Here is a 26,233-nt window from a genome sequence, read left to right on the forward strand (position 1 = left end):
TCATTAAAAACTTTCAACCCTTTTAAAAAAATATTTAGAATTTTGACCTTTGAGTAGTATTCGAACTCCTCTTATAAAATGCTCGAACACCCCTTCAGTATTACTTTAGGGACAAATTTCTAAAAATTTAAAAATAAAGTTAAAAGTCTTTAATTGACTTTAATTTATATTAATTTTGCAGGTTTTTAAGTGTCAAGTGCATGCACAAATTAACTGACGTTTGCCACATTGGTCCATTCCATCAAAACAGGACATTGAGTTTTATCTACATGGAGAGGCAAATAGGTCAATTCATGTCCTAATGTGAGTCAAATTTGGTCAATTACGTTCAAATGGTTTTGTTATTCGAAAAAAGTGTTGGTCAATTGGGGTCAATTCGTGACCCCATTTGAATAACAAAAGCATTTGACCCTAATTGACCCCAATTGACTCCATTTGACTCACATTAGGACAAGAATTGACCCATTTGCCCCTTCATGTGGACAAAACGCAATGTTCGTTTGGGGTGTTTTGACGTAATAGACCAACGTGACACATGTAAGTTAATTTGCGAATGCACTTGACACTTAAAAAAATTGGTGGACCAACAGAGCTTATAAAATTATAAGTGGACCAAATGATAAAAGCACAACTAGTGGATAATAGCTTTTTATAAAGAACATAATGGACATTACCTAATTTAAAGAAAGCATGACGTAGAAATCTAGATAAAGCACACATATTTTAAAATTATTCAGGAAATGCATGTGTTAGATTTTCTAATTATAAGCAAATAAAAGAACATGATGATTTAGAAAATGAAGTACACCAGATACATATGGCAATAGATGATTTAGACAAGCAATTAATAAAAGATCATTATGATGAAATCTTAGACACACTTATAGTAGACTTAGACACCTTACCTAGTGAAGAGTAATTAGAAAAATATGGCACATTTGAATTAGGATTATATGATAAAACAAATTATAAACTTAAGCAATTTATTTTAGATTTTGGATTAGAAAAACTTTTAGGACAACAATAATACAACAATATGATAGAACAATTCAATGCATTAGAAGGATCAGCATCATCAACCATAGATCAAGAAATTAGAGATGTAGAAGCAAACCTAGATCCAGCAATGACAAATAAGCAAAAACTTAGAACAAAAGAGGCTTTTATCCCACTGGGATCTTTCTGACAAGGTTTTAACGAGACAATATTAAGCATGTCCAACACCATATTAATGATCCATAATATATTGTACTTTTTTTTCATTTGCTTAGGTTTTGTCCCTACAGGTTTTCTTAGCAAGATTTTAATTAGTCAACTATCATTCTATGATGGACATCAAAAGGGGTAGGGGTGGGGGTGGGGGTGGGGGGAGTGTTGTAAATATAATGTCCATAAGTTACACATTTGAATATTATGTAACCTATGGTCTAATGATCACATTTAGTGACTTGTAACCTACAAATTATGGGTCTTAAATCATTGTCCCAATCATTGTAAGCCTATAAATAGGCATCTTTACTTAATAAGAAAATCAATCAAGTCTCTCTACTTTTCTCTTCTTCTCTATATTCTCTTTAGTTTATAACAATATCAAATTTCATGTGAATTTTTTTTTTTATAATGTTAGAGAGGTCCCAAGTTCAATTCCCCTTTCCCTTTATAAAAATAAATAAATAAATAAAGTCATTAAGGCACATAGTAATAAGGTCCATAATCTTTTCCCTTTCTCAACCTTAATCTTAATGAGCTTTGATAAAAAAAATAAAAATAAAAACCTTAATGACCAAAAAAAAAAAAATTATTTGTTATTATTCAAATGGCATGTCATAAAGATGTGGAAAGATCTTTTGAGAATCTCCAAAAATTATATTATTTGTTATAGGGCTGCCCAATTTTGGAGACGAGGCCTTGCCAAATGCCAAGCGTCTATCATTTTGCACAAGAGTACAGACACTCGAGAGTCTAGCCAAACTTTGAGTCTTTGTATTGTTAGCTACGTTGCGTCACTTGCGGGGCTTTTTTTTGAAGTATTTGCAATTTTTAACATTTTGTTTGTTCATTTGCATTCAGTTTTTGTTGCTTATAAAAGTGAACACAAACGTGCATTTCATTTCATAACATACACAACAAACACAAACTAAACAACAAAAACAAAACAAAAGCCAAACTACAAATATAAACATAACCACAATTACAAACTACACAAAAGCAAAACATAAAATAAATTACAAATATGATCAAGGAGGAGGTGGAGATTGTGGTTGAGGAACATTGTAGTTCAAGTTCGACTGTGAAGTGCGTACCATCATTTTGGCATAAATTTCTTTCTTTTGTTGCTCGAAGTAAGCCCTTTGAATTGGGTTTAGTTTGGAGAGGTCCATGCTCATAATATGGACGTCTTGATCTCTCTGCCGCAATAGCCACATTTCCTTCTTCAACTCCAATTCTCTTTTCTTTAATCTTTTCTTCTCCTCCACGAACTCCAATCTTCTTTTGTTTAACCTTCTATTCATCTCCATGAACTTGTTAAACTGTCTCATCGCCTCACACTTGGCAGATTCACTTGCCTTTCTCTTCTTGGGTGCTTCTCTTGCAGCTTTCTTTCTCATAGGGCTTCTATCTGGGTTTTGGGATTCAGCACTAGGCATCGATGGGTTTTCGGATAGGTTTTGGGATTCATCGCTAGGCGTCAAAGACTGTGAGAAGGATAAGGAATGTGTGTTGGTGTTGGTATCCATGATACCACTTGATGGTAGCTTCAACAAGCTCTATATTTATAGAATTGACTATAGAGCAGTTGCAGCCATTTTTAGAACTTTTTTACATAAGACATATACCATTGAGCCATTGCACCATTTGAGTACAATTTGAGCAGCCATTTATGATGTGTTTTTCTACATAGAGCCATTGCACAAATTCAGCTTGGTCCCAACTTTTCAATCAGCCATACCAGTCCATGCCTCAGGTGCATTGAAGTCCAAAATCAACAAAACTGTTTCAAATTTGAGAAGATCAATATTGAAAAAAGTTAAACACCAATTTTGATGTACATATTTGGTCGCTCTTCAATGAAGAGGTGCATAAATGAAATCCTAACAATATAAATGGTCTATGAGCTATTAATCAGAATTAAATGTAGGGTTAACCATTTGCAATATAAATTAGAATCATCTCATTGATTCTTCGAAACACAGTCCTCAAACCAGAATCATACTGAGAAAAACTTGAAATGGGTCGAAGAAAAAATCAAATCTTGAAATGGGTTAAGGAAAAAATCAAATCTTAAAAAAGATTAAGACAAATTTGTAATCCAGTAACATTGGAGCGCATCACCATGAGTTCAAGGAGAAGGCTCAAGCAGAAAGGAATTTCACTTTGATATGCGCACAAATAAAATCTTGGGAACCATTTTCATAGGAACCGAAGAAGAACTATGTGCGAGTTTTAAGTGGCAAGAAGAAGAAACATGCATATTAAACCTCAGAAGTTTGATAGGAAAATAAGAAAAGTTAAAAAGGGGAATGAGAGGGAGAGACAGACCTCATTCTCTGTTGGACTGCTACGATGGGGAGGCGGAGGCTCAAAGCTGAGAGGTTTATAACCCTATTTTCTTATATAGGTGGTGTGAAAAACACTTTCAGCTTAAGGTGCTGTGTTAATTGACAACTTTGCCCTTAAGAAAAAAGAAAAATAATTGAAAACTAACATTTTTTTTTTGTTCCTATTAATTTTATAAATTTGACCTTCCAGCACTAAAAATAAATGTTACAACAAGTCTTTAATTAACTCAAATTTGTGTTAATTTTCCAAATTTCTCCTAAGAAATGGCATTTAACTTGCAATCTAGCATTACAAGTGTGGCACCATAATGGGCCAATGCACCCATCACCACCAAAACATGACAAGAAAAACTAGTGAAAAAAAAGGTTAGATGTTACTTTGTTATAATAAGCCTTATCTTAAAGAAAAAAACTCATTTATAACAAAAAAGATTGGGCTACTTTATTTTAAAAAGAGAGATCCATCTATTTGAAAAATGTGGAGTTCAAATATGGGCTTAAAAACAAGAAAACAAGTGAAGATTAAGTCCATACAAGAAAGCAAATAAAGAAGACTTTTTATTTCTTAATGGGCTTAAAAACTAGTGGACCAAAATGAGGTCCTATACTTGCCAAGGCCCTAGGCGGTCGCCCAACCCCTCCAAGCCGGTCCTAATGAGTTGCCAACACAAGTCATATTGGAGTAGAGAAATGTTTTCTACATTTTCTTTTTCTAATTTCCCCACCAATTTGATTCTTTATTTTTCTCATTCCACAATATAATTTCATAATTGACACCGTTTATTTTTTAAACTATCTTTTAAAGGAAAAATTATTGTGTGTAACCATAACACCACATGACATGATGACGTGGTGTTACCAATCTACTCAAATTAAAAAAAAAAAAATCAATTAAATCGAGAATCGTTTGATTATATAATTGTGATTATATAAGCAGACAATTTTGGTAACAAGTACATTCACTTTTTGTTTACTTGATAACTGTTACATGACCAAACGATTTTCGATTATGTTAATTTTTTATAGAATTGATCTTCTTCAAAGGGTGATTTTAAAAATAAACGGTAAGAAAAATAAAAGAGAAAATCAGTAAAGGTAAATAACATTTCTTGAATTTGTAGAATTGTAGAAATTGAAGGGAAAAAGGAAATAGTGATTATGATGGTGATGCCAGTCGTGAGGTTTCTATAGAAGTATTTGCAATTTTTTGTATTAAAATAATTGTTCATATTCACTTGCATCTGATTTTTATTGCTTATTAAAATGAACACACAAACATTGATTTCATTGCATAACGCCATAACATAACATATAAACAACAAACACAAGCTAAAAGCCTAAAACAAACAAAAAAATAATTACATAAACCAAACCACAAACATAAACATAAACATGGACCACAAACATTACCTGTACAAAAACTAAACATAAAATAAATTACAAACATAAGATGAAAATTAACATGATCAGGGAGGTGGAGGTGGAGGTTGAGGAGCATGGTGGATCGAGATCGACGGTGATGCACGGCGTGCCACCTCTTTGGCTTGAATTTCATTCCAGAGTGGCTCGTAGCAAGCCCTAGCAAGTGGGTCAAGGTTGGAAAAGTCAACCTCTTTGGCATAAATTTCATTCTTCAGTTGCTCAATGTAAGCCCTTGCAAGTGGGTCTAGATTGGAAGTGTCCATATTCACAATTTTTGTGTCTTTATCAATCTGCTCCATTAGCAAACTTTCCTCCATCCTCTTCAATTTGCTTTTCTCTAACCATTCAAGCCTTTCCTCCATCATCTTCAAGCTACGTCTCTCTGACCCTTCAAACCGTTCCACTATGTCACACAAGAGAGATTCAATTGTTACCTTGCTTTTCTTGCAAGCTTCTTTTGCAGCTTTCCCCATTGTAGACCTTTTATTTGGGTTTTGAGAGTCTGTGTGATGTGTTCGAGACTTTGAGGAGGAGGGCAAGGAATTGATGTTCATGTTGGCATCCATGGCATGAGAACTTGACTTCTATATTTACAGAATTGACTAAAGAGCTGTGACAGCCATTTTTATAACTTTTTTACATAAATATATGCCATTCAGCCATTGCACCATTTGAAGAAAATTTGATCAGCCATTTATGATTCTTTTCTACATAGAGCTGTTGCACATTCGGAGAGAGGTCCCAACCTTTCGATCAGCCTTTTTCATTTTTCAAGTAGCCATAGCAGTCCATGCGCATTGGAGTCCAACAAAACTGTTTCAAACGTGAGGAGACCCAGCTACGTCAATACTCAATATGGAAAAATTTGATCACCAGTTTGATCTCTCATTTAGAAAAGAATAGCCTAAGTTGGTACCTCTTAAATGAATAGATTCATGTTGTAGATACACAAATCAAATCCCAAAAATATATCATAATGGTCTATGAGCTTTTAATCAGATTTAAAAAGGAGGTTAACTATTTGCAATATAAACTATTCCCAATAATCAAATTCCAATTTTAAAGCAAAATTACCAAGTGGGTCAATAAGACTTAAAACACTTATCTCATTGATTATTCCAGACATAACCCTGAAACCAGAACCAAACTGAGAAAAACTTGTTGGTATGATTGTATCAGCAACTAAACACTAAGGCAAAGGAAAAAACAAATCTTGAAATGGGTCAAGAAAAACTTGTAATCCAGTTACATTGGAACACATCTCCATGAGTTTAAGAAGAAGGCTCAAGCAGAAAGGAATTTCACTTTGATATACGCACAAATAAAATCCTAGGAACCATTTTCATAGGTACCCAAGAAGAACTATGTGCGAACTATTTAAGTGCAGAGAAGAAGTTCGAAAGGAATATATGAAAAATAAAAAAATGGGAATGAGAGGGAGAGGGAGAGGGAGAGGCAGACCTCATTCTCTGTTGGACTGCTACCAAGGAGGCGGAGGATCAAAGATGAGAGGTTCGCAACCCTATTATTGTTAAGGGCATTTATATAGGTGAAGTGAAAAATCTCAGCTTCAGAGGCTATGTTAAATAACAATTTTACCCCTAAGAAATGCCATTTAACAAGGTCACCAAGAGACTTTGAACTTTAAGAGGGGATAGCTCGACGGTGTGTTTAGGTCGTGCAACTCTTCCATATGTTTTTTTTTCTTTTTTGGCCAACTCTTCCATATGCTTGACTACATATTAACATGTCAATCTTTACTAATCAACACCCTGTCATGGTGAGTCTGTGGCTCAATGCATCAAGTGGTAAACAATAGCTGCTTAATGACCTCAAGCTACACAAAACTAACTTGTTTAACTCTTTAGAATATTATTCTCTGTATTACAAGGGATTTGGGAGGTGGGAGTGAACTCTAATAATGATCTCTATGATCCATAACCCCTTTAGATGCCTCTGATTGGTTGTTTTAGGCCTTATGCCCCAAGAGTACCAACAAAAAACCAATAAGAATAGCCTACACACTATATTGACATCACCCTCTACAAATGATTAAAGACCAGAAGGAAAAGATTTCGGGGGTAGAAGCAGGATGCACAGGCAAGTCATCAAAAAGACTTTATATAAGTTCACTAAACTAACCAACTTGAAGGCTAATGGTGAATCATTGACAGAATAAAGCTTATATATAATGGCAGCACTAATTGAATACACTGCAACGCCCAAATCAAAGGTTTTAAACCACGATTCTGATTAGTTCATGACTCTAATTTAACAATGTTTCACATTCATCACCAGTAACAGAAACATAAAAAGTATAAAATGCAACTCCATGCTAAACTTGGAGCTCACAGAAAATCCTTGGATTTTTAAGATGAGATGCTCAAACTGACTCAATTCCTTTGAACACTACTTTGAATCCATGGACTCAACAATGAATTCCACAACATAAATCAAATTGACATTCAAGAACTTCAGCAATTCATTCCTTTTGTTTATTTCCGTCCTGCAACATTAATCAAAACTAGCATTCAAGAACTTCAGCAATTCATTCCTTTTGTTTTCTGCTGCCTTGTCCTCCTTTGTCTTCTCAAGTTTCAAGAGAATCTGCAAAACAAAATAAAAGAGGATTTTTATCTTTTCTTTTTAGCCAGAGAAAAAGAAAAAGAATTAATGATCATAGATACAAAATTCCCTGATGAGCCCCGACCTAATTCAGCGGGTGTGGGAATACCACTCTCCACTCCACCCTGTATACCCGTTTAACTTAATAAATTTATTATAATTATATTTCAAATTTATGTTTTAATTTTTTTTATGTCAATTAATAATAGTGTTATTTATGATTCAATGTTGTTTCATGTAATATGGTGTGTTAGTGTATTTCATCTAGGATCAGGTTCAAGGAACACATTCTTTTACAAACATTTTTACACACTTTAAGCCTTTAGATGGTTCATCATCTAACGGTCAGGATTCATCTAATAAAAGAGAGTTATTTTTATTAATTTGGCTAAATGCACATCTTCCGAAACTCTCTCTCCACTTTAATTTAATTTGACTATATAATTAAAAAACGAGATTCACATAATTATTCTGAATAACTTATAATTTGTTTGGGGATGAGAGATACAGTTCATAAGAAATTTGAATCTTTGATAGAAAAAACAGATTCATAAAATTTATTTGAAAGATCCCATCGCCCCAATTTTTTCTTTTTGGTGCTATGGGGCTAAAATCCCAACAAGAAAAATTACCACGACAAAGAACAAAGACTTTTCCCCAACCCAAATGTTGCCAAGTTCTTATTTTATCAGTATTAATTTGTTTATCTAAAATGAAAGCTCTAATCGCATCAAAGAATAAATAAAATAAAAAACCAAAAATCCAAAATTATGTGATGAAACCTCCAGGATGACATTGCAGGACCAATTATGAAGCTTTAGTCAGTGATACAGTTCAAGAAGTCCCCAACAATTAATCATGAGTTAAACTTGGGAAAATCAGGTCTGATGGAAATAAGTTTGAACCAAGAAGTCTTCCAAATACTGTAACATATGGGTGAGGATGGAGGTGATTTCCACCAGCAAGCCACGGCAAGGAAGATGGAAATAAGTTTGTTTTGTGAAGGGATTGGAGCAGAGAGTGGTTGAAGGGAAGGAGAGAGATGACGAAAGGTTTTGCTTTTCAGTTTTATTTTTTACTTTTCTTTTGGGTGGAGAGAAAAAGAGGGGAAAGTGAAGGTCATAATTAAAAGCTCTCAGTGGTATATTCCCGAGATATATTAACTTTTTAAATAAAAGCAAATATATATGTAAGAGATAATCTGAACTGTTGAACGTACTTTGATCTAACAGATTTAAGAAGGGTGTAAAAATGTTTGTTAAAGGGCGTGTCCCTTGAACCTGACCCTTTCATCAATACCGGGCTTAAAAATCGTATTTACGTTGATTTTGTATCATTTTAATAAGAAAATAATTTTTTTTAAAAAAAGATAATGGGCTCGCATACCCAACAGGGACCCGTTTACCCGGCGGGATGGGGATGGTATTGACAAACCCAACCTTGCCCCACCCGGTTGCCATCCCTAGATGCCCCTAAAATCTCTTATAGATCTTTGAAGAACAGTCAACATTTTTTGCTGAAAAAAGAAGGCTAACCTTTTTGCCAGAGACAGCACTGCGACGCACTCCGTCATCTTTGTCACGCCCTAAAAACTGTATGAAGCAAAATGGTTAATTCAAGAACATAGAAAATGATGAAACTGTAGTTATCAAGATTGAAATTAAAACCTTTGAAAGCTGAACAGGGCTTCTATTTCTCTCTTTCCGCTGCTTCTATATATGGCTCCCATTGCCAGGAAAAAACCCAACCCAGAAACATCATCCAGGCAAGCAAATCAAGTGCCCAGTCATCATGTCACAGACCCCAGCTCCAATTTCAAAGAGCCAATCCATAAAACATGCAGAAAGTACTATAAGCACCTCAGAAATTGATGTATATAAACTTACAAGCATTTAATGCCAAACAATGTGAATGCTCAAATAGAAATTGTGCACATGTATGTGTCATAGTTCTATTAGAAGATTCAATTCCAATGCACAGTTTCCTCTTCCAGTTCTTTCTTTACTCACAATAGAATTGTTTATTATTTTTCTGAAGTTGGAGCAAGATGCATTCCTAACAATTTTTCAAAAATAAATTAGCGTTGCCTACAAATATCTTAGTTAACCCATGGAATAGAAAAAGACAATGAATCAATCTAGCACAAATTCTAACAAAACAATCATGAAGGCCAAATGCATTCACAACAATCATATGGAGGCAAGATTCAACTCTAATGCACAGTTACCTCTTCCACCTCTTTTCTTACTCTAAAAAATTGTTCATTATTTTCTGAAGTTAGAGCAACATGTGTTCATAACAATGTTGACAAATGCAAAACAGTTTCCTATAAAATATTATTTAATACATAGTCTAGAAAAGGACAATGAATCAATCTTAACATAATTTTAATACAACAATCACATGAAGGCAAGAGTGCTACAGAAAGAATACTGGCTTACCTCTTTCAGTTTGTTTTTCTGATGTTTGTGGCGATGACCCTTGCTCTGGTCCCTTTCCTTGCTCTAGAAGGCAAAAGAGCAACTGAATGAGACCAAAGGACAAACAGAAAATGTAAGGTGACACTAAAAAGAAATACCAAATAACCACCTTCTTATGTTTGTCATTCTTCTTGTGCCTCTTTGACTGACTAGATGTCTCATGCTCACTGTCCGAAGAACTATCACTTCTACATTAAAAAATAAAAACAAAACATGTTACAAAAACGATCATCCAACTCTGGCCTATGAACATTTTCTAACTTGCATCTCAACCTCATTGCCCAGCAACATAATGGTTTCAAATTTAAATTGAAAAAAACAGAGAAACCCATAATGAAATATATAAATCAATACAGCAACCCAAATCGTTGCCCAATTGCCATATAGTCCTTATCAAATTGCCATATAGTCCTTATCAGTTACAATGGTTGACACACCTCACAAGATCCAAACTTCCTCAATATATATCCACTAAAAAATTTAAGCTCCCCGATTTAAAACACGCTTCAATTTCATCAACAATCAATTTTAGTCAACTGAAGCACGCATCTTTCTAAGAAAAACAGAAAAGAGTTCAACTTTGAGCAGAAATCAGCTAATTTTCCTAGTGGGTTGTTTTAAAACTTTTTCAATTTTGGCTCAAACTACACAAAGCACTATTTTCAAACTACGAATATGTATATGCATAAAATTAGAATAAATTACTCAACCAGGTCAAACACCGAATAAATCCCAACAAGGGTTCCCTCAAAAATCGATAACTATAGTCTCAGACAACTCAAAACACAAAATTCTCCTACCCCTTTTCCGATGTATTATCAAAAACTAAACAGAGGACCAAATTAAAAAGGGAATAAAAACCACACACTAAGCCCTAATAATAAAAAATAAAAAATAAAAAACTGCTTTGATTTTTTCGAGACCTGGAATCGTCGGAAAGGGAGGAAGAGTCGGAATCAGATGACTGGTGGTGGCGGTGGTGTCTGCGACGTCGTTTGGCGTGGGAGCGACTGGTCTTTTTGCGAATCTTGAGGGCATCTTTGTCTTTGTCTTTGTCTCGGCGACTACGGTGGTGACGACGATGTCGGCGGCGAGAGGCAGATGAAGACGAGGAAGAGGAGTCCGAGGAGTACGCGGACAGCGACGAGGACGAAGCCACCATGTCTGGGAGAGGGAGAGAGATAGAGAGAGATTGAGAGAGTCTGAGGCAAAGATGCCAAAGAAGGGTTTGAGAAATTGGGATTAGAGATGGACAATTTGGTCAATTAATTGGAAATTAAAAATAAAAGTTGGTGATAAAAGATGAGTAATTTTATTCAATATATACCCCTCCAACCAAGGAGTGAAATTTCGAAAATTTCGCCGAAATTTCGTCGAAATTTTCGTTTTTTTGGGATCCCGAAATATTATCACATAACCACGAAATTTCGGTAATATTTCGGCGAAATTTTCGAAATTTCGCCAAAATTTCGTCCGAAATTTCGGTAAGGTTTCAAGTGCAATTTTGTAAAATGTCGGCGAAATTTCGCGACTATATCTCTGCCAGTCTGCCCTTCGGTCATCCACATCACCTTGGCGCCGAGAAAGTCGTCTTCGATGGTCTGGCTGTTGGGGTCGAGCTTGAGGACGATCTCGTTGTGCTTTTTGCCGGTGATGAGGTGGGGGAGGAGGCGAGCGACGGCGTGAGGCTGGCTGAGGAAGGAGGGATGAGGCGAGCGGGCTGGCTGGGGAAGGAGGGAGGAGCAAGCCGCAGGCGCGGGCGGCGCACGGAGTGGGTTTTGGTCGCGGGAGGTGGGCGCAGATCACTGGGCGTCTGGGCAAGGAGGGAGAAGGAAAGGAAGAGTGGGCGTCTGGGGGAAGAAGAGGAAAATGAAAGAAAAAAGGAGGAAGGTCACGGGGGATTGGGGGAACTGGGGAAGAAGAGGAAAAGGAAAAAAAAAAAAAGAAGAGAAAAGAAAGGAAAAGGAAAAAAAAAAAAAAAAGAAGAGAAAAGAAAGGAAAATGAAAAAAAAAAAAGAAGAGAAAAGAAAGGAAAAGGAAAAAAAAAAAAAAAAAGAAGAGAAAAGAAAAAAAAAAGAAAAGAAAAGGAAAGAAAAAAAAGAAGAGAAAAGAAAAAAAAAGAAGAGAAAAAAGGAAAGAAATTTTTTTTTTTTTTTAAGGTAGATTGAGATTTAGAGTCTTTAGTCAATTGGAAAGAAAAAAAAAGGTTTGAAATTTTATTTGGGGTTTGATCTGGTCATTTTGGTGTTTCGTTTAGTTGTAACTTGTAAACATAAATTATGGAAAAAAAAATTTATCCCCTTATCATAAAGTTTCATTTCCTTAATGTTTTGGTTTTCCAATTTTGATAATTTGTAAAATTGAAATTTTAGATAAACAGTTGTCGCCGCTGCTCCCATCGGATTGGTTCTATTTTAACCCAATTCGACTTAATTTAACTATTGAAGACCATTTTCAAGTCCCTTTGAGTAAACTTGCTACTTTCCGTTGCCACATTGGTGATTTATTCGTGTAATTTTATTATGTAATTATTAATTAGTGACCCAATTTTTTAACAGTATTTGTCTCCAGCGCGCATTATATTCACCTTATATCACATGAAACCTACTATATAACTTGGTTTCTTTAATGTTTTTTTATCAATGTAGTAGATAATATGTTAAATAAGCATATGGTCAAATTTCATTCAAAATTTCCGTCGTTTTTGTCTAATTTTGTCGAAATCGAAATTTTAATCGAAATTTCCTCGAAAATTTCCGTCGAAATTTCCATCGAAAATTTCCTCGAAACCGAAATTTTACTCCTTGCCTCCAACTATTTTGACTCCCCATGCCCCGACCCAAAAAATTACTTTTATGACCCTTTTGCCTTTGAAATGTCAAAATTACCCTTGCAATAAATTGCTGAACCTACTGTACGGACAAGAAATCAAAACAGTTCTTCCACTTTCATGTTCACCAATTTTCTCGGCCGTTCCAGGCCCCCACAATTCCTTACTACGAAGCAATTAAGATGGAGAGAGTCTTCAATGGGCATGCCCCATACAAGATTTATCCATTGATGTCCTTAGAGGTAGAACTATTGCCATATCAGCTACCCTAGTTTTCTTTTTCGCCGTACCACACTCAGACCTCGAACGCATCACACCCTCAATCGTATAGGTATTGTCAGACCTCTACTGTATTAGAAGACTGAAGGCGAAGGCGGGAGGTCACCCGCTTCTGGTACATCTCAGCTTCCATTTACTTACATGTAACGCTATCCACAGCGGTGAGAGTGAGAGTGAGAATAAGAGTAATACATGGCCTGAAAAGTAATTTTGTGATCTAAGAGTGATAGTAATATGTGCTGAAGCTACAGTGGTGCTGAGAGTAATACAGTTGTAACTAATTAAATTAAAGTAAATGATTATAAAGTCCAATTTTGGGCTTGCACTACTTTAAAGACCCATGTCTTTTTTTTTCATTTTCGAAGGCCTTCTACAGTGGGGACTGTATCTGATCCCCAATTCTATTTTTTGGGTATAATTTGGATATAGCCCATGTACAATGCACCGGAACCTTAACCCCAAAATTGTTTAATCCCCAAAATCTATCTCCAGTTTTGGGTATAAGTTATACCCAAAACCAAAACTCATGGCTGGCCCACCAAAAATAAAAAACCAATTTCAAAGTCATTAACATGCATGCGGGATCCATGGCTGACAAGAAGAAACTAACTCCTGCACTCCACAATCTAATATATCAGCTGCAACAAGTACACTAAAAATTTGGATGCTGCTTCCAAGACAAGCCCCCTGCAGCTCCACAGTGCAATGGCTCCCTGTCATTCAATTTGGACGGTGGGGATCTGTGTGCCATTGAAGATCAATGGCCCAGAATGACTAAATGTTATTTTTGAACCAAAAAAATAATAATAACTATAGAAAAATCGAAAAAAATGTCAAAAAAAATCGAAAAATTTCAGAAATTTTTTTAAAAATGCCCTTTAATTTTATAACGGCTAGTACACTAAAAATTATATATAAACCTCATTCTTCTTATTTTTTTCTTCACATCTTTCTCTCTTTTACACCACATTTTCATCAAATTAGTGAATTCAATATGGTTAGAGGTCTTGGTTGGACCAAAGATGAAGACATTGCTCTAGTTCAAGCTTGGCTAAAGAAGTCTCCAAATTCGGAACTCGGTGCACAACAAAAAAATGATGTATTATGGGCCGAAGTTTACATTGTTTTTCAGCGTAATTTGGGCACACCAACGGACAGAACGATGGGTGCAATTAGATCACGGTAGAAGGACATTGCCGCCTTTTGCAACAAATTTTATGCCTCGTTTTTGGATGCCGAAAGGAGACGTCAAAGCTGTGCGAATTCAGACGATGTTGTAAGTTATTTTTTATGAATGTATATATTTAATTGAATGTTGTATGTTTATTCTATTGTTAATGCTTGATAATTTATTCATGTGTCATAATTTTTGTAGTTTATGGACGCACTTGAGATATATAAGGACAAGAACAATGGAAAAAAGTTTAGCATGCTCCACTTTTGGAAGGATTTAAAAGAATGCGTCAAGTACTCAGCTGCAAATTCAACTGTGCGGGTCAGAGATCAGGAAGCACCGACCGATTACACACCGAATGATGAAGATGAGACTTGTCTTGATACAGATGATGACCCACCATCATGGCAACCAGTAGGCCCGTCACGCCCAAGGCCAATAGGAAGAAATAAAGCAAAGCGGGCCAAGGCAGCTGATCCCCACCAAATTCATATGTTGGAGGCAATTGACGAATATAATGATAGGTCATGTGTAGCTGAGGAAATGAGACATGAAATAGAAAGGGCGAAACAAGAAAGAGAAGTGGCGAAACAAGAAAGAGAAGTGTCAAGAGACATGGCATGGGAAGCAAGAGAAAGGGTGAAGGAAGCAAGAGAAAGGGCGAGGGAAGCAAGAGAACAGGTGAAGCTTGAGAGGGTGATAGAGTGGGAGGAAGGTCAGATTATGGACAAAGACTTGACAAACATGAATGACATGCAAAGAGAGTATTGGGGATCAAAGCAAGCTGAAATAATTGCAAGAAAACGTGCACGTGCTACCTCGAGTTCAGCCGGATACTACTCGGATATGACCGACCTCAACCAGTCATACCCAGGATACCCTCAAAATAATTAGTGGATTTGAATTATGTTTTTATTACGTCTGAGATTTGAATTATGTTTTTATTATGTCTGAGAATTGAATTATGTTTTTATTATGTTTGAAAGTTAAATTATGTTTAGGATTTAATGAAGTGACTATTACCGTACACTATATGAAGTGACTATTCACGTACCCTGCATGAAGTGACTATTCACGCACCCTGCATGAAGTGACTATTCACGCACCCTGCATGATATGACTATTCACGTACCCTACATGAAGTGACTATTCACATACCCTGCATGAAGTGACTATTCACGTACCCCGCATGATATGACTATTCACGTACCTTACATTATGAACTCTGTATAAATTGTGATAACTTCGTCCATTGAAATTCACATAGTTTTTATCTATTTAGAATAATTTATCATCCGATCAAAACTTCGATGAATCCTTTCAACTACGCATCATCTTCGTCGTCATCTTCGAGTCCTCCCGAGATCGAGTATGACGATTCCGATACTAGTTACGAGAGGGTAGATGAAGGCAGAAGGCTGATGGGGTGTGTAATTATGTCTATGGGACAATCAGTCGTCGCCCCACGTCCACGTCATGGTGGTACGTGTTCTCGTCGACGTTACACACGTCGGGATAGGGAAGGCGCTCACGGGAGGCTGATGCAGAATTACTTTATCTCTGCACCGATAGAAGACACAGTGACGTTTCAGAGACACTTCCGTATGCATCAACCCTTATTCAACAAGATTCTGAATGATGTGTGCCTCCATGATGATTGGTTCCAATCCAGGCCAGATGCCCTCGGTAGACTTGGTTGCACACCCCATCAGAAGGTGACTGCAGCATTGAGAGTGATGGCGTATGGCCAACCCCTCGATGGGGTTGCAGAGCTACTAACCATTAGCCAGAGCACTATAAAGAATGCACTATATAAGTTCTGTCGAGCCATCACCCACGTCTATGAGGAAGAGTATCTCCGCAGACCTAACTTGGAGGATATGAGAAGACTTATGCGAAAGGGGCGCCAGAGAGGATTTCCAGGAATGATTGGAAGCTTAGACTGCATGCACTGGGTGTGGCAAAATTGCCCCATGGCTGAGCAAGCTCACTATCGTGGGCACTATCATACACCTACCGTTATTTTGGAAGCAGTTGCCTCATACGACATGTGGATTTGGCATGCAAACTTCGGATTTCCGGGTTTTAACAATGTATTACCGTGTTGGATTGCTCACACCTTTTTGATTGGGAGATATCTGGAAGAGCCCACAGGGTGAAATATAGTGTCAATGATGTGAAATTAAAATCTCATACTATCTTGCTAACGGGATCTACCCCAAGTGGGCGACTCTAATTTCATCAATACGCAATCCAGTTTCGGAACCTCACAGATTGTTTGCGAGGAAACAAGAGGGCTTTCGTAAGGATGTGGAGAGGGCGTTTGGGATTTTAAAAGCCCGATGGTAGATTATCAAACGACCCGCTCGTTATTAGGATATGGATGATATGGGTTATATCATGAAAGCGTGCATAATATTGCACAATATGATTGTCGATGATGAGCGACAGCAAGATGATCCAGCTTGGCAGGAGTTTAATGTGGAAGAGGCGATTAGAAGAGCAGAATCAGAGTATGACGGCGTGGAACCAAGCATACAAGGTGGGCCTCCATCATCTTTACCTGAAGAGAATGTCCGTCGCAATTTGATTAGGAATAGGCGTGTGAATGAACACTTGAAGAAAAATTTGATTGAGCACGTATGGATCCAAGCGGGAGGCGCACCACATGCTTGAGGGGCCAATGTTGTTTAGATCATGTGTTTGTGGTTTAGTTTATGTGTTTGTATTGTGAAATGAAATAAATTGTATTGTGTTTAACGTTTTTAATATTTTAATATTAATATATTAATCTTGGTGTTATTTTGAAGAGCTAATTAAATTATTAATAATGATATAATATTCTTCATCATAAAATATTTTAAATATTTAATTAACGGGCACTTAATCAATTTTAAGATTAAGTAAATGAGTTAAATATTAATATCCCCATATTTGGGCATCAACACCATTGTGTTAATGCTCCCCAAAATCTATCTTTTTACACTTTTTGATCCCCAAAATTGATTTTGGTATTAGGTATTTGGGGATCCCCATTGTAGAAGCCCGAAGGAAGCCCAATTTATACCAACCCGGTCCTCACTTCCGTCTCCATCGTTATCTGTCTGTCACTCCGTCTCTCTCTATCTCCTTCCTTCTTCGTCTCTCACTTGATCTCTGTCTTCCTCCTTCTCTATCTCCCTCCTTCTCTATCTGTCTCTCTCTGTTCGTCTCCCTCTCCATCTCTCTCCATTTCTCTCTCCTCGTTCTCGCGACAATCGATTATGTCTCTCTCTGAGAGGAAAAGAAAATGAGCATCATCGACATCCTCTCCCGAGTCGAAACGGTATGCAGGAAATACGACAAGTACGACATCGAGAAGCAGGGCCAGCTCAACCACTACGCCGACGATGCCTTCACTTGCCTCTACGCCCAGTTCGAGGACCAGATCCAGGCCGCTCACCAGGTTCCTCTTTCTTTCCATTTTTTGTTTGGTTGCTCAGAAAATGCATGTTTGATTTTTTTCAAATGTTCAGAAAGCGGATATGGCATTGTTGAAGAGTAATAGGGCTGTTGCGGTTGTCATGAATGACAGGTTCATCGGGTCAAGGCTCGATTGATGGAGGAAATTTCTAAGCTGCGAAAATTGGCTTAGAGGAAGGTGAATTCAAATCACTTTGGGTCCTGTTTTTGCTCCGAGAATTATTTGCTTGATTTTTCAAGTTTAATTATTTGTTTGTCGGATCACATATTATGATGGATATGATTGTGTGTGGATAAAGTGTGTTATAATACTTCCAAATTAATGTCCTATTCTTATTTTCTTGGTTTTGGAAAAAAAGGTGTGGATTGAGCCAGACTAATTTATGAATTATGGGTTTTTTCAGTTAGTCAACTAATTTACAAGGCTTTGCAGTAATTCACTAAGCTGTTGTACTATCTTTTGATTTTTATGTTTTCCTTTTATGCTTTTGATTGCAGAATTTTTAATTTTGGTTTATTTAGATTTGATTACATGTTTGAGTGGTGAATAGGTATTTGGTTCAGGTCCTTGAGAAGCTTCTTGGGCGCAAATACTTTAAATGGTTATGGTGATTTCATGAATGCATACAATGAAATCTTTTGATTGATTATATGGACTGCTGCGATTCTGTTGCAGCTTCACTTCATCTGCTATTCTGCTTCTGTGAGTTATGTTTTGTTATTTCATCGATCTTGATCTAAATGTAAAACTTAAAGGATATTATAGCTTTTGTGATCAATGGTTTGCTAAAGTAGGGATTTATTTCTTTGTTGAGTAGATGACAATACCTCCCCTGTTTTCTGTTAATATCCTTGAACTTCTTTATGCTATAATATTGCTAGTTGCTTTCTTTACAAGATAATTTATGGCTTTTACCTTTTTATGTAGAACTTCTACTTCAGTTTTTATGTACAATAATCGTTCTCTCTCACTTGGTGTGAAAGTTGATATATCTATATTGATTGCTAAACTGCTTGCCAACAGGAACACAATATATTATTAATTTGTTACAATATTTAAGCATACTAAAATGTATGCTTGGGGTTGAGAAGAGTTGGGTGCATTATCTTCTTTTAAATTAAAACATTTGAGTGGGGCTATGATTGTTATGATTGTTACTGATAAATAGTAACAATATATAAGTGAGGCTAATATTGTAAGTGAGGGCTATGCAAGCAGTAACAATATGTAAGTGAGGCTATGGTTGTTACTGTTTGTTAGTAATAATATGTAAGTGGGGGCTATGGTTGTTACTACTTGTCAGTAACAATATATGAGTGGGCTATGATTGTTACTGACAAGCAGTAACAATATGTAAGTGGGGCTATGGTTGTTACTACTTATCAGTAACAATATATAAGTTGTTAATATGGCACCACTGGTACCTTAAAACTGTTTGTTGATGCTTAGTTGCTGCGTTAAAAAGTGGTGTTTGTAGACATAATTTTGAGTGGATGAATTGCAGGTAACATTGGACAATACCTAATTATTACTTCCAGGCAGTAGCAATAGGTGATTGTAATAGGTGATTGTAATAGGTGATTCTTATTGCCAGACAGTAGTAATATGTGATTGTTATTATCAAACAATAGCAATACCTGATTAACAGTAGCAATAAGTGATTATTACTGTCAGGCAGTGACAATATGTGATTGTTACTGTCAGGCAGTAGCAATAGGTGATTATTACTATTTGATAGTAACAATTATATTTACTATTAAAACACAAAAGATTATGGATGCCTCATTCTTGATTTTTTGTGTTTTATGTTGATTGTTATTTAACATATTTATGGAATGAAAATTACTTAAATTATGTTTTTTTTTTTTTTGGTAGTTTTTGTACTAATTGACACTGAAATGAAGAAGAAGAAGAAAGGGAAATTTTTTTTTTTTTAAAAAACACTGTAGCAGTGATGGTTTTTAAAATGTGGGCCGCTACAGTATTTTACTATAGCGTATGGGCCGGATGAACAGTACATTTTAAAAAATGGACTTAAAAAAAAAAAACTCATTAAATTAAGCCTAATTTAGATTAAGTGATGTTTAATTTATAATTTATAACTTAAATATTTATAAAAGTTATATCATTGATTTTATTTTAAAGAGATCTTTAACATAAGGTCAATATTGAATATATTTGGATTTATAATTTTGTGGCCCAAATTATAAATTATATATTTCAAGTTGCATGTTTGATATTTTTTTAATGTTTGAAATGTAAAAAAATGGTAAACACAACACAATTTATTATATTTTATAAAACAAACGACGACAAACATATAAAAGAAATCACACTAAAATAACTAACACATTGGATCCGAGAAGGGAACTCGCCACTTGCAACAACACATTGAGATCAGAAACATGGTTCATCAATGTTGTTCTCATTATCGTATGTTAGGTTTATCTTCGTATGTTAGGTTAATTTTCATTGTTTATCTTCGAATTTTGTTTCTTGTCTTTGTGTTTGCTGTTCAAGTGTGTTTGTATTTGTCGGTTGTAGTTTGTGAAATGAAATAAAGACATTGATTTCTCTTAGCTGACTTAACATGACACAACCATCACATGCTTGCAAAATAATTCACTCAAACAATGACAAGACCATACACTTACTTCACACTCTATCCCATGCACAACATTGTTGCTTCACATGTGAGATTCGAGTATCTGTGAACCCATCAGGGAATCCAATGGGCAAGTTATCATGCTTTTTTCCCTTATAAATATCAAGGTTTAACTAGTAGGCCAACACATCCACATAACTATCGTTTAGAAATGGCTTCCTCCTCTAGGCAAAATGTCGGTGATAGCTCTAAGAAACGCGTCGGTGAGAGCTCCAAGCAAGGCGCCGGTGAGAGCTCCAAACAACAATGCGATCAAAGTTTCTGTAAGTGCCTCCCTAACTGTGCTGCTCCATTGTTCGATTATTGTTTAATGATGGAGCGTGCAAAAGGACCAGACTGGAGGTTCTGCAAGTGTTCAGATGATATTTTGGTCCCTTTGTGTGAATTTTGCATAAGATTGGAACTTAAGGATTTGGCCAATCACCCAAATTTTCACCACCAACAGTTGAACCACCTGCCAGAGCCCAAACCACCCGTGCCATGCACCTGCGGGAAAAACCCTCCCGTTCAACTATGTGACGAGTGTGAAACCGAACAGAAGATCTCAGATTGGTATAATTACGTGGGTGTCAATTCTTCGTCATCGGACTCCGAATAAGAACTTCGCTTCATTTTTTGTTATGTTGAATGCAGTTGTTGTTGTTTCTTTAAATTATCGTGTTGCTCTTGTTATTTATGGTTGTTGAAGTTCCGATGTTGTACGGCTTATGTTGTCTAATTTATGAAATTATCGTGTTGTTTGATTTTTTTTTAATGTTTGAAATGTAAAAAAATGGTAAACACAACATCAATTCGATTCCAATACCTTTATTTCATTTCAATAACATAAAACAAGAAAATTAAACACAACACGATTTATTTCATTTCACGAAACGACAAACACAAACATGCACACAAATGTGCTTTATTAGAAACTCGATACAAAAACAAAATGCAACACAGATAAACGACAAACACAATTGACACACATAAAACGTCGACGTTCAACGTTGGCGTCGTGCGTGAGCACGACTTCCTTGGTGCATCCAGAGGTGCTTTACCAGATCTTTCTTTAAACGATTGTGGATCACCTTTGACCTAATTAACCTTATTCGAGAAAATCTTTCCACCACATGACGTGGACGATAACCTTCACCTCCGCCCCCTGCTGAAGTTTCATATCGTGAAACAGCTCGGGCGGTCCTTTCCTTAAAGTGGTCGACATCATCATCCGATTTATCATCTTCGTTTTCTGGCCGCTCGTTTTCAATGATCATATTGTGCATAATTATGCACGTCTTCATAATATAACCGAGATCATTAAGGCTCCATCCTTTGGCGGGTTTTTTAAGGATCTCCCATCTCGCCCTCAGAATCCCGAAAGCCCTCTCAATATCTTTCCTGTAGGACTCTTGATACTTTGCAAATAGTTTATTAGCATCTCTTACCGGATTCGATATTGTTTCGATCAACGTGGCCCATTTGGGGTAAATCCGATCCACTAGATAATGCCCCATTTGTGTACTCATTCTCATTGACTTTGTATCTTACTTGAGGGTTGTGATGCTGCTCTTCAGCATCAAAAAGATGCGAGCCATCTAAGACGTTAATGTCGTTGTTGCTCCTAGGCCAACCAAAGTTGGCATGCCAGATCTACGTGTCGTACCCGGCAACTGCCTTGAGTATCACTGTTGGGGTGTGATAATACCATTGATATGTCCCCTGGTGTCCCATAGGGCAATTCCTCCACTCCCAATGCATACAATCTAGACTCCCAAGCATGCATGGGAATCCTCATTTGTTGGTCCTACGCAACAGCCTTTGAAAATCAGCAACTGTTGGGGTGCGGAGGTATTCCGCTCCATATATCTCTGGAATCACTCTTATGAACCTCTTCAAAGACTGCAGCATTATGCTTTAGGCAATCTGGAATCCCTCATCTGGTGCATCGGCTGAGTACCCAGCGGAGAGCATTCTCATGACTGAAGTTACCTTCTGCTCCGGCATGCATCCCCATTTTCCAACAGCATCTTGTATTTGCTGGAAGTAGTCATCATGGTTGCACACATCTTGGAGCATCTTTAGGAATAGAGATTTCTACATTCGATAGCGTCGACGAAACATCTTGTCAGTAAATCTGGCGTCATGAGTGAAGTAGTTGGTCATTATAAGATTGTGGCCAACTTCTCGATCTCGATGTATTTGGCGTCTTGGATTTGATGTGCCTCCTCGGCGTGGTTCTTCATTTTGCTATTGATAAGCAGTTGCAGCACCCATGACACATGCCGTCGTGAGATTTGTGATTTGTTGACGAAATAGCACCATTTGATTCAAGAATATCTCATCATCCGAGTTATCGAACTCGTTGTTGAACTCGTTGGTAGAAGACATCTTGAAAATTAGTGTGATTGAAGCGTATGAAAGTGAAATTAAAAAAAAAACAATCAAAGATAGAGGTACATGTGATTGGTAGAAGACATCCATCATATTTATAGAGGTACATGTGGAATCAAAGATAACAATCTAACGGACTAGATTAAAAGTGAAATTTAATAGAATCAGAATCTTATCATCTTGGAAACATAAACATTTCAGAAGCAAGCTTATCATCTAGAAAACGTAAAGGAATCTGATGCTTGGTCATTGTCTTGAAAATGTTAAAGGATTCAGAATCTCATCATCTTGTCATATTAAAGGAATTTGATGCTTGCACATTGTCTTGGAAATGTTAAAGGAATCGAAATCTTATCATCTTGTCATGTTAAAGGAATTCAATGCTTGCTCATGACTTGGAAATATGACATTTAATAATAGGATAATTTATTAAATTTCATAAAAGTACAAGACAAAGAGTACACACATATTCATACAACACACACTTAAATACAGTAGACGACAAACATAATAAAAACGAACACTTAAATAAGTAGATGACAAATATAATTAAAGCGCACTTAAAAATACATTTTAGTCCAATTGTGAAAAGTCAGTGTTAGGATGGTACCCTCCCGAGCTTGATGTGCCATGAGTGGCCGAGGTTGCACTAGTCGAATTCCATTTTGCCATAACTTCACGTTGTCGTGCCTCCCAAAATGCTTGTTGTTCTCCGAACATGGTGTTAAGGTCCTTACCCATAATGATAAAGTCTTCTTGCCTTTGTTTTCGATCATTAAACCGCCCCATGAATTGCTCATGTTGTTTCGACAATGATCGCGCTTCTTCGACAAGGTGGGTGTAACCCTCAGAAAATGGCGCACTATCGTGTTTGGCTTTCTTTGATTTATCTCTGCCAGGCGGCCTCGGGCGAGCTTCGACAAGTGGTTGAAAAGCCGGGGGATCCTCAGTCGGGCTCGATCAAACCGCGTCATCGGTATCGGCATCAGTGGGGGTGTCGATGTCGGTGGGGGTGTCGGCATTCTTATGTTGCCACTTCACAAAGTGTTGCATCTTGGCAAAACAATGGTGCCAACCAAAAGGACGGTTCCTGTTGTCGAGTTCTTGGTATCGTGCATTGGCAAAGCTCACCTAGTAACATGAAAACAAATCAATAAAAACAAATAAATGGTATAAAAATATTTGAATTTTTTTTTTTGGCCAACAAAGCTATTTGAATTTAATTAACCAAAAAAATTCACCACATCAATTTGTGATTGCCCGCTAGTGCGTGATCGTTTTGCCACCAAGATACATTTATGATACTTACTAGTGGCTTGCCCTATCTTCTTGAAGTGAGCTTGGACCGCCCCAAGTTGTCGTCCATGAGCCAGGGCTTGAGGACAATTCCGAATAAATTTATCGTACACTTTGCATCAAAAGTCGGTGTTTCTTTGATGGGAGCCGATAACACAATCTTCAGAAAGCTTCATCCAAGCTTTAACTAGAGCTACCTCTTCACCATTGGACCAATTGGGATCCTTTACCATGATTAAAATTGCAAAGAAAATTTTTCTACAATATGGATGAGTGAAAATGATAGATAGATGTGTGAAAAAATGAGATGTGAATGCTCAATTTATAGGACAAGTGAGAAATAGTTGTTGGAAATTTTATTAAATTATTTTGAATTTTTTACGTATTTTTTGGTATTTTTATATATTTTTTAATTCTAATTATAACGGTCATTTATTTGCAGCTGTTGATCACCAACGGTAATTAATTTAAATGGTCAGATAGGCGCCACGTGTAAGGGCTATTTTCAAATTAAAAAAAAAAACAACAACAGTCCAAAGATCTCGACCGTTGATCCGCAACGGTCCATAGATCTTGACCGTCCGTGTCATGCAGGCGTCCTCATGGTGCGTCAGTCAGCTTCTGTCATGTGGGCCAGTCCATTGTCGGCTGCTTTTCACATCTCCCCATTTTTCCAAATCCGCCCCTTGCATTTAATTTAATACCAACACAATAAAACAACAATGAATTTATGACATGAGGGCTGGGAAGGAATTTCACTACCCCACTTTCTCTCAGCCATCCCCATCCGCAACACACATTATTTGGTGGACCCCACTCTCACTCAAACTCTCACTCTCAAGTTTTGCATATATCAATCTCAAATATTATCCTCTGTTAGTCTCACGCTCAACCTCCGGCCCACTAATCAAGTACTGAGAGTTAGTCTTAACTCTCACCCTCACTCTCACTCTCACCCATTAATCATAGCCTAATTCGACATTCCTTGAAGGTAATTCTCATCCAACAATAGGGGTTTTGGAATTAAAGCACCATTCTGGTCAATTCGATTCTCACAATTTTTTTTTTAAAAAAACTTATATTATATGCGAAAAAATATTTATTTATTTTTTTTGTTGGTCTGGATATGATTCTGGGTAAGATTGAAAGGTCGAATATGGGAGGGAGGCACGTTCTTCAGCATATGTAGTGCGGTAGCACTATGTAAATTGGGTCATTGTGCTATAGCAAAAGTGATGCACATGTTATTTCGTTATGGCACAATGACTCGCCATGACTTGCCATGTGTATTGTTTCTGCTATTTAATTGAGTTAGTTGACTTATTGTTTTTTGCATTGGAATCCAACATGGTTGAATATCTTTTTAATTGGGAATGACTTTTTCCTTAACTTGCACTATGTACTGTTCATGTCATTTAATTGAGTTAACTGACATTTTCCTTAATTGGCATTTTAGTTCATTCTTGTTGAACTGGTTTTGAGTGAGAATTGTCTCTGACATGACTCGCCCCTTATATTATTTGTGTCATGTAATTGAGTTAACTGACTTATTGTTTTTGGCATTTAAATCCATTCTCGTTGAATTGTTGTTAACTGGTAATAGTTTCTTCCATGACTTGCCCCGTCTATTATTTGTGTCATTTTATTGAGTTAACTGATATTTTACTTGGCTTTTAAATCCATTACTGTTGAATTGGTTTAATGACTTAGGATATGGACGTTGTCCCAGTATTGGTTTGCTTCAACGACAAGTGGATAACCTCAGCTGAAACGGGCGAGTTATTGAAGTATGATGGTGGCAATGAGAAATGAATAAGATTACTGCGAAACACAACGCTTCCCTAGTTGTATGAGAAGGCATACAAAGTGTTGGATGTGGACAAAGAGAAGCACAATTTGAATCTCAGGTACTCTGTGACACTATTGGTTGGCGGGATAGTTAAGTACATCAAGATCAAGGATGAGGATGACATTGACTTTTTTCTCAATCAAGATAGATCTACAATGGTTCAAATGTACATTGATGTAGAGCCTAATGTGACTATAGCCTCGGAGACTGCAGTTCA

The 26,233-nt window shown here is 36.7% G+C and overlaps 3 protein-coding genes across 3 annotated transcripts; 1 reads left to right on the forward strand and 2 right to left on the reverse strand.

The window, feature by feature from the left end:
- Window positions 1-7,207: 7,207 nt before the first annotated feature.
- Window positions 7,208-11,335, reverse strand: LOC147277807 (uncharacterized). Its single transcript, XM_086254275.1, has 6 exons — window positions 11,011-11,335; window positions 10,197-10,275; window positions 10,049-10,111; window positions 9,275-9,319; window positions 9,143-9,199; window positions 7,208-7,589 (listed from the first exon to the last, which is right to left on the reverse strand). The coding sequence occupies exons 1-6, from the start codon at window positions 11,247-11,249 to the stop codon at window positions 7,497-7,499; spliced, it is 576 nt and encodes a 191-aa protein (XP_086110401.1). The 5' UTR covers window positions 11,250-11,335; the 3' UTR covers window positions 7,208-7,496.
- Window positions 11,336-15,680: 4,345 nt separating this feature from the next.
- On the forward strand, window positions 15,681-16,529 carry LOC147277808 (uncharacterized). The gene has a single exon (XM_086255723.1). The coding sequence runs from the start codon at window positions 15,681-15,683 to the stop codon at window positions 16,527-16,529; it is 849 nt and encodes a 282-aa protein (XP_086111849.1).
- Window positions 16,530-21,481: 4,952 nt separating this feature from the next.
- Window positions 21,482-21,994, reverse strand: LOC147277809 (uncharacterized). The gene has a single exon (XM_086255725.1). It carries the CDS (start codon window positions 21,992-21,994, stop codon window positions 21,482-21,484), a length of 513 nt encoding a protein of 170 aa, XP_086111851.1.
- Window positions 21,995-26,233: the final 4,239 nt, after the last annotated feature.

This window comes from Dryas octopetala, chromosome 8, assembly GCF_963921425.1.
Source record: "Dryas octopetala chromosome 8, drDryOcto1.1, whole genome shotgun sequence".
In the NCBI taxonomy this organism is placed as follows: Eukaryota; Viridiplantae; Streptophyta; class Magnoliopsida; order Rosales; family Rosaceae; genus Dryas; species Dryas octopetala.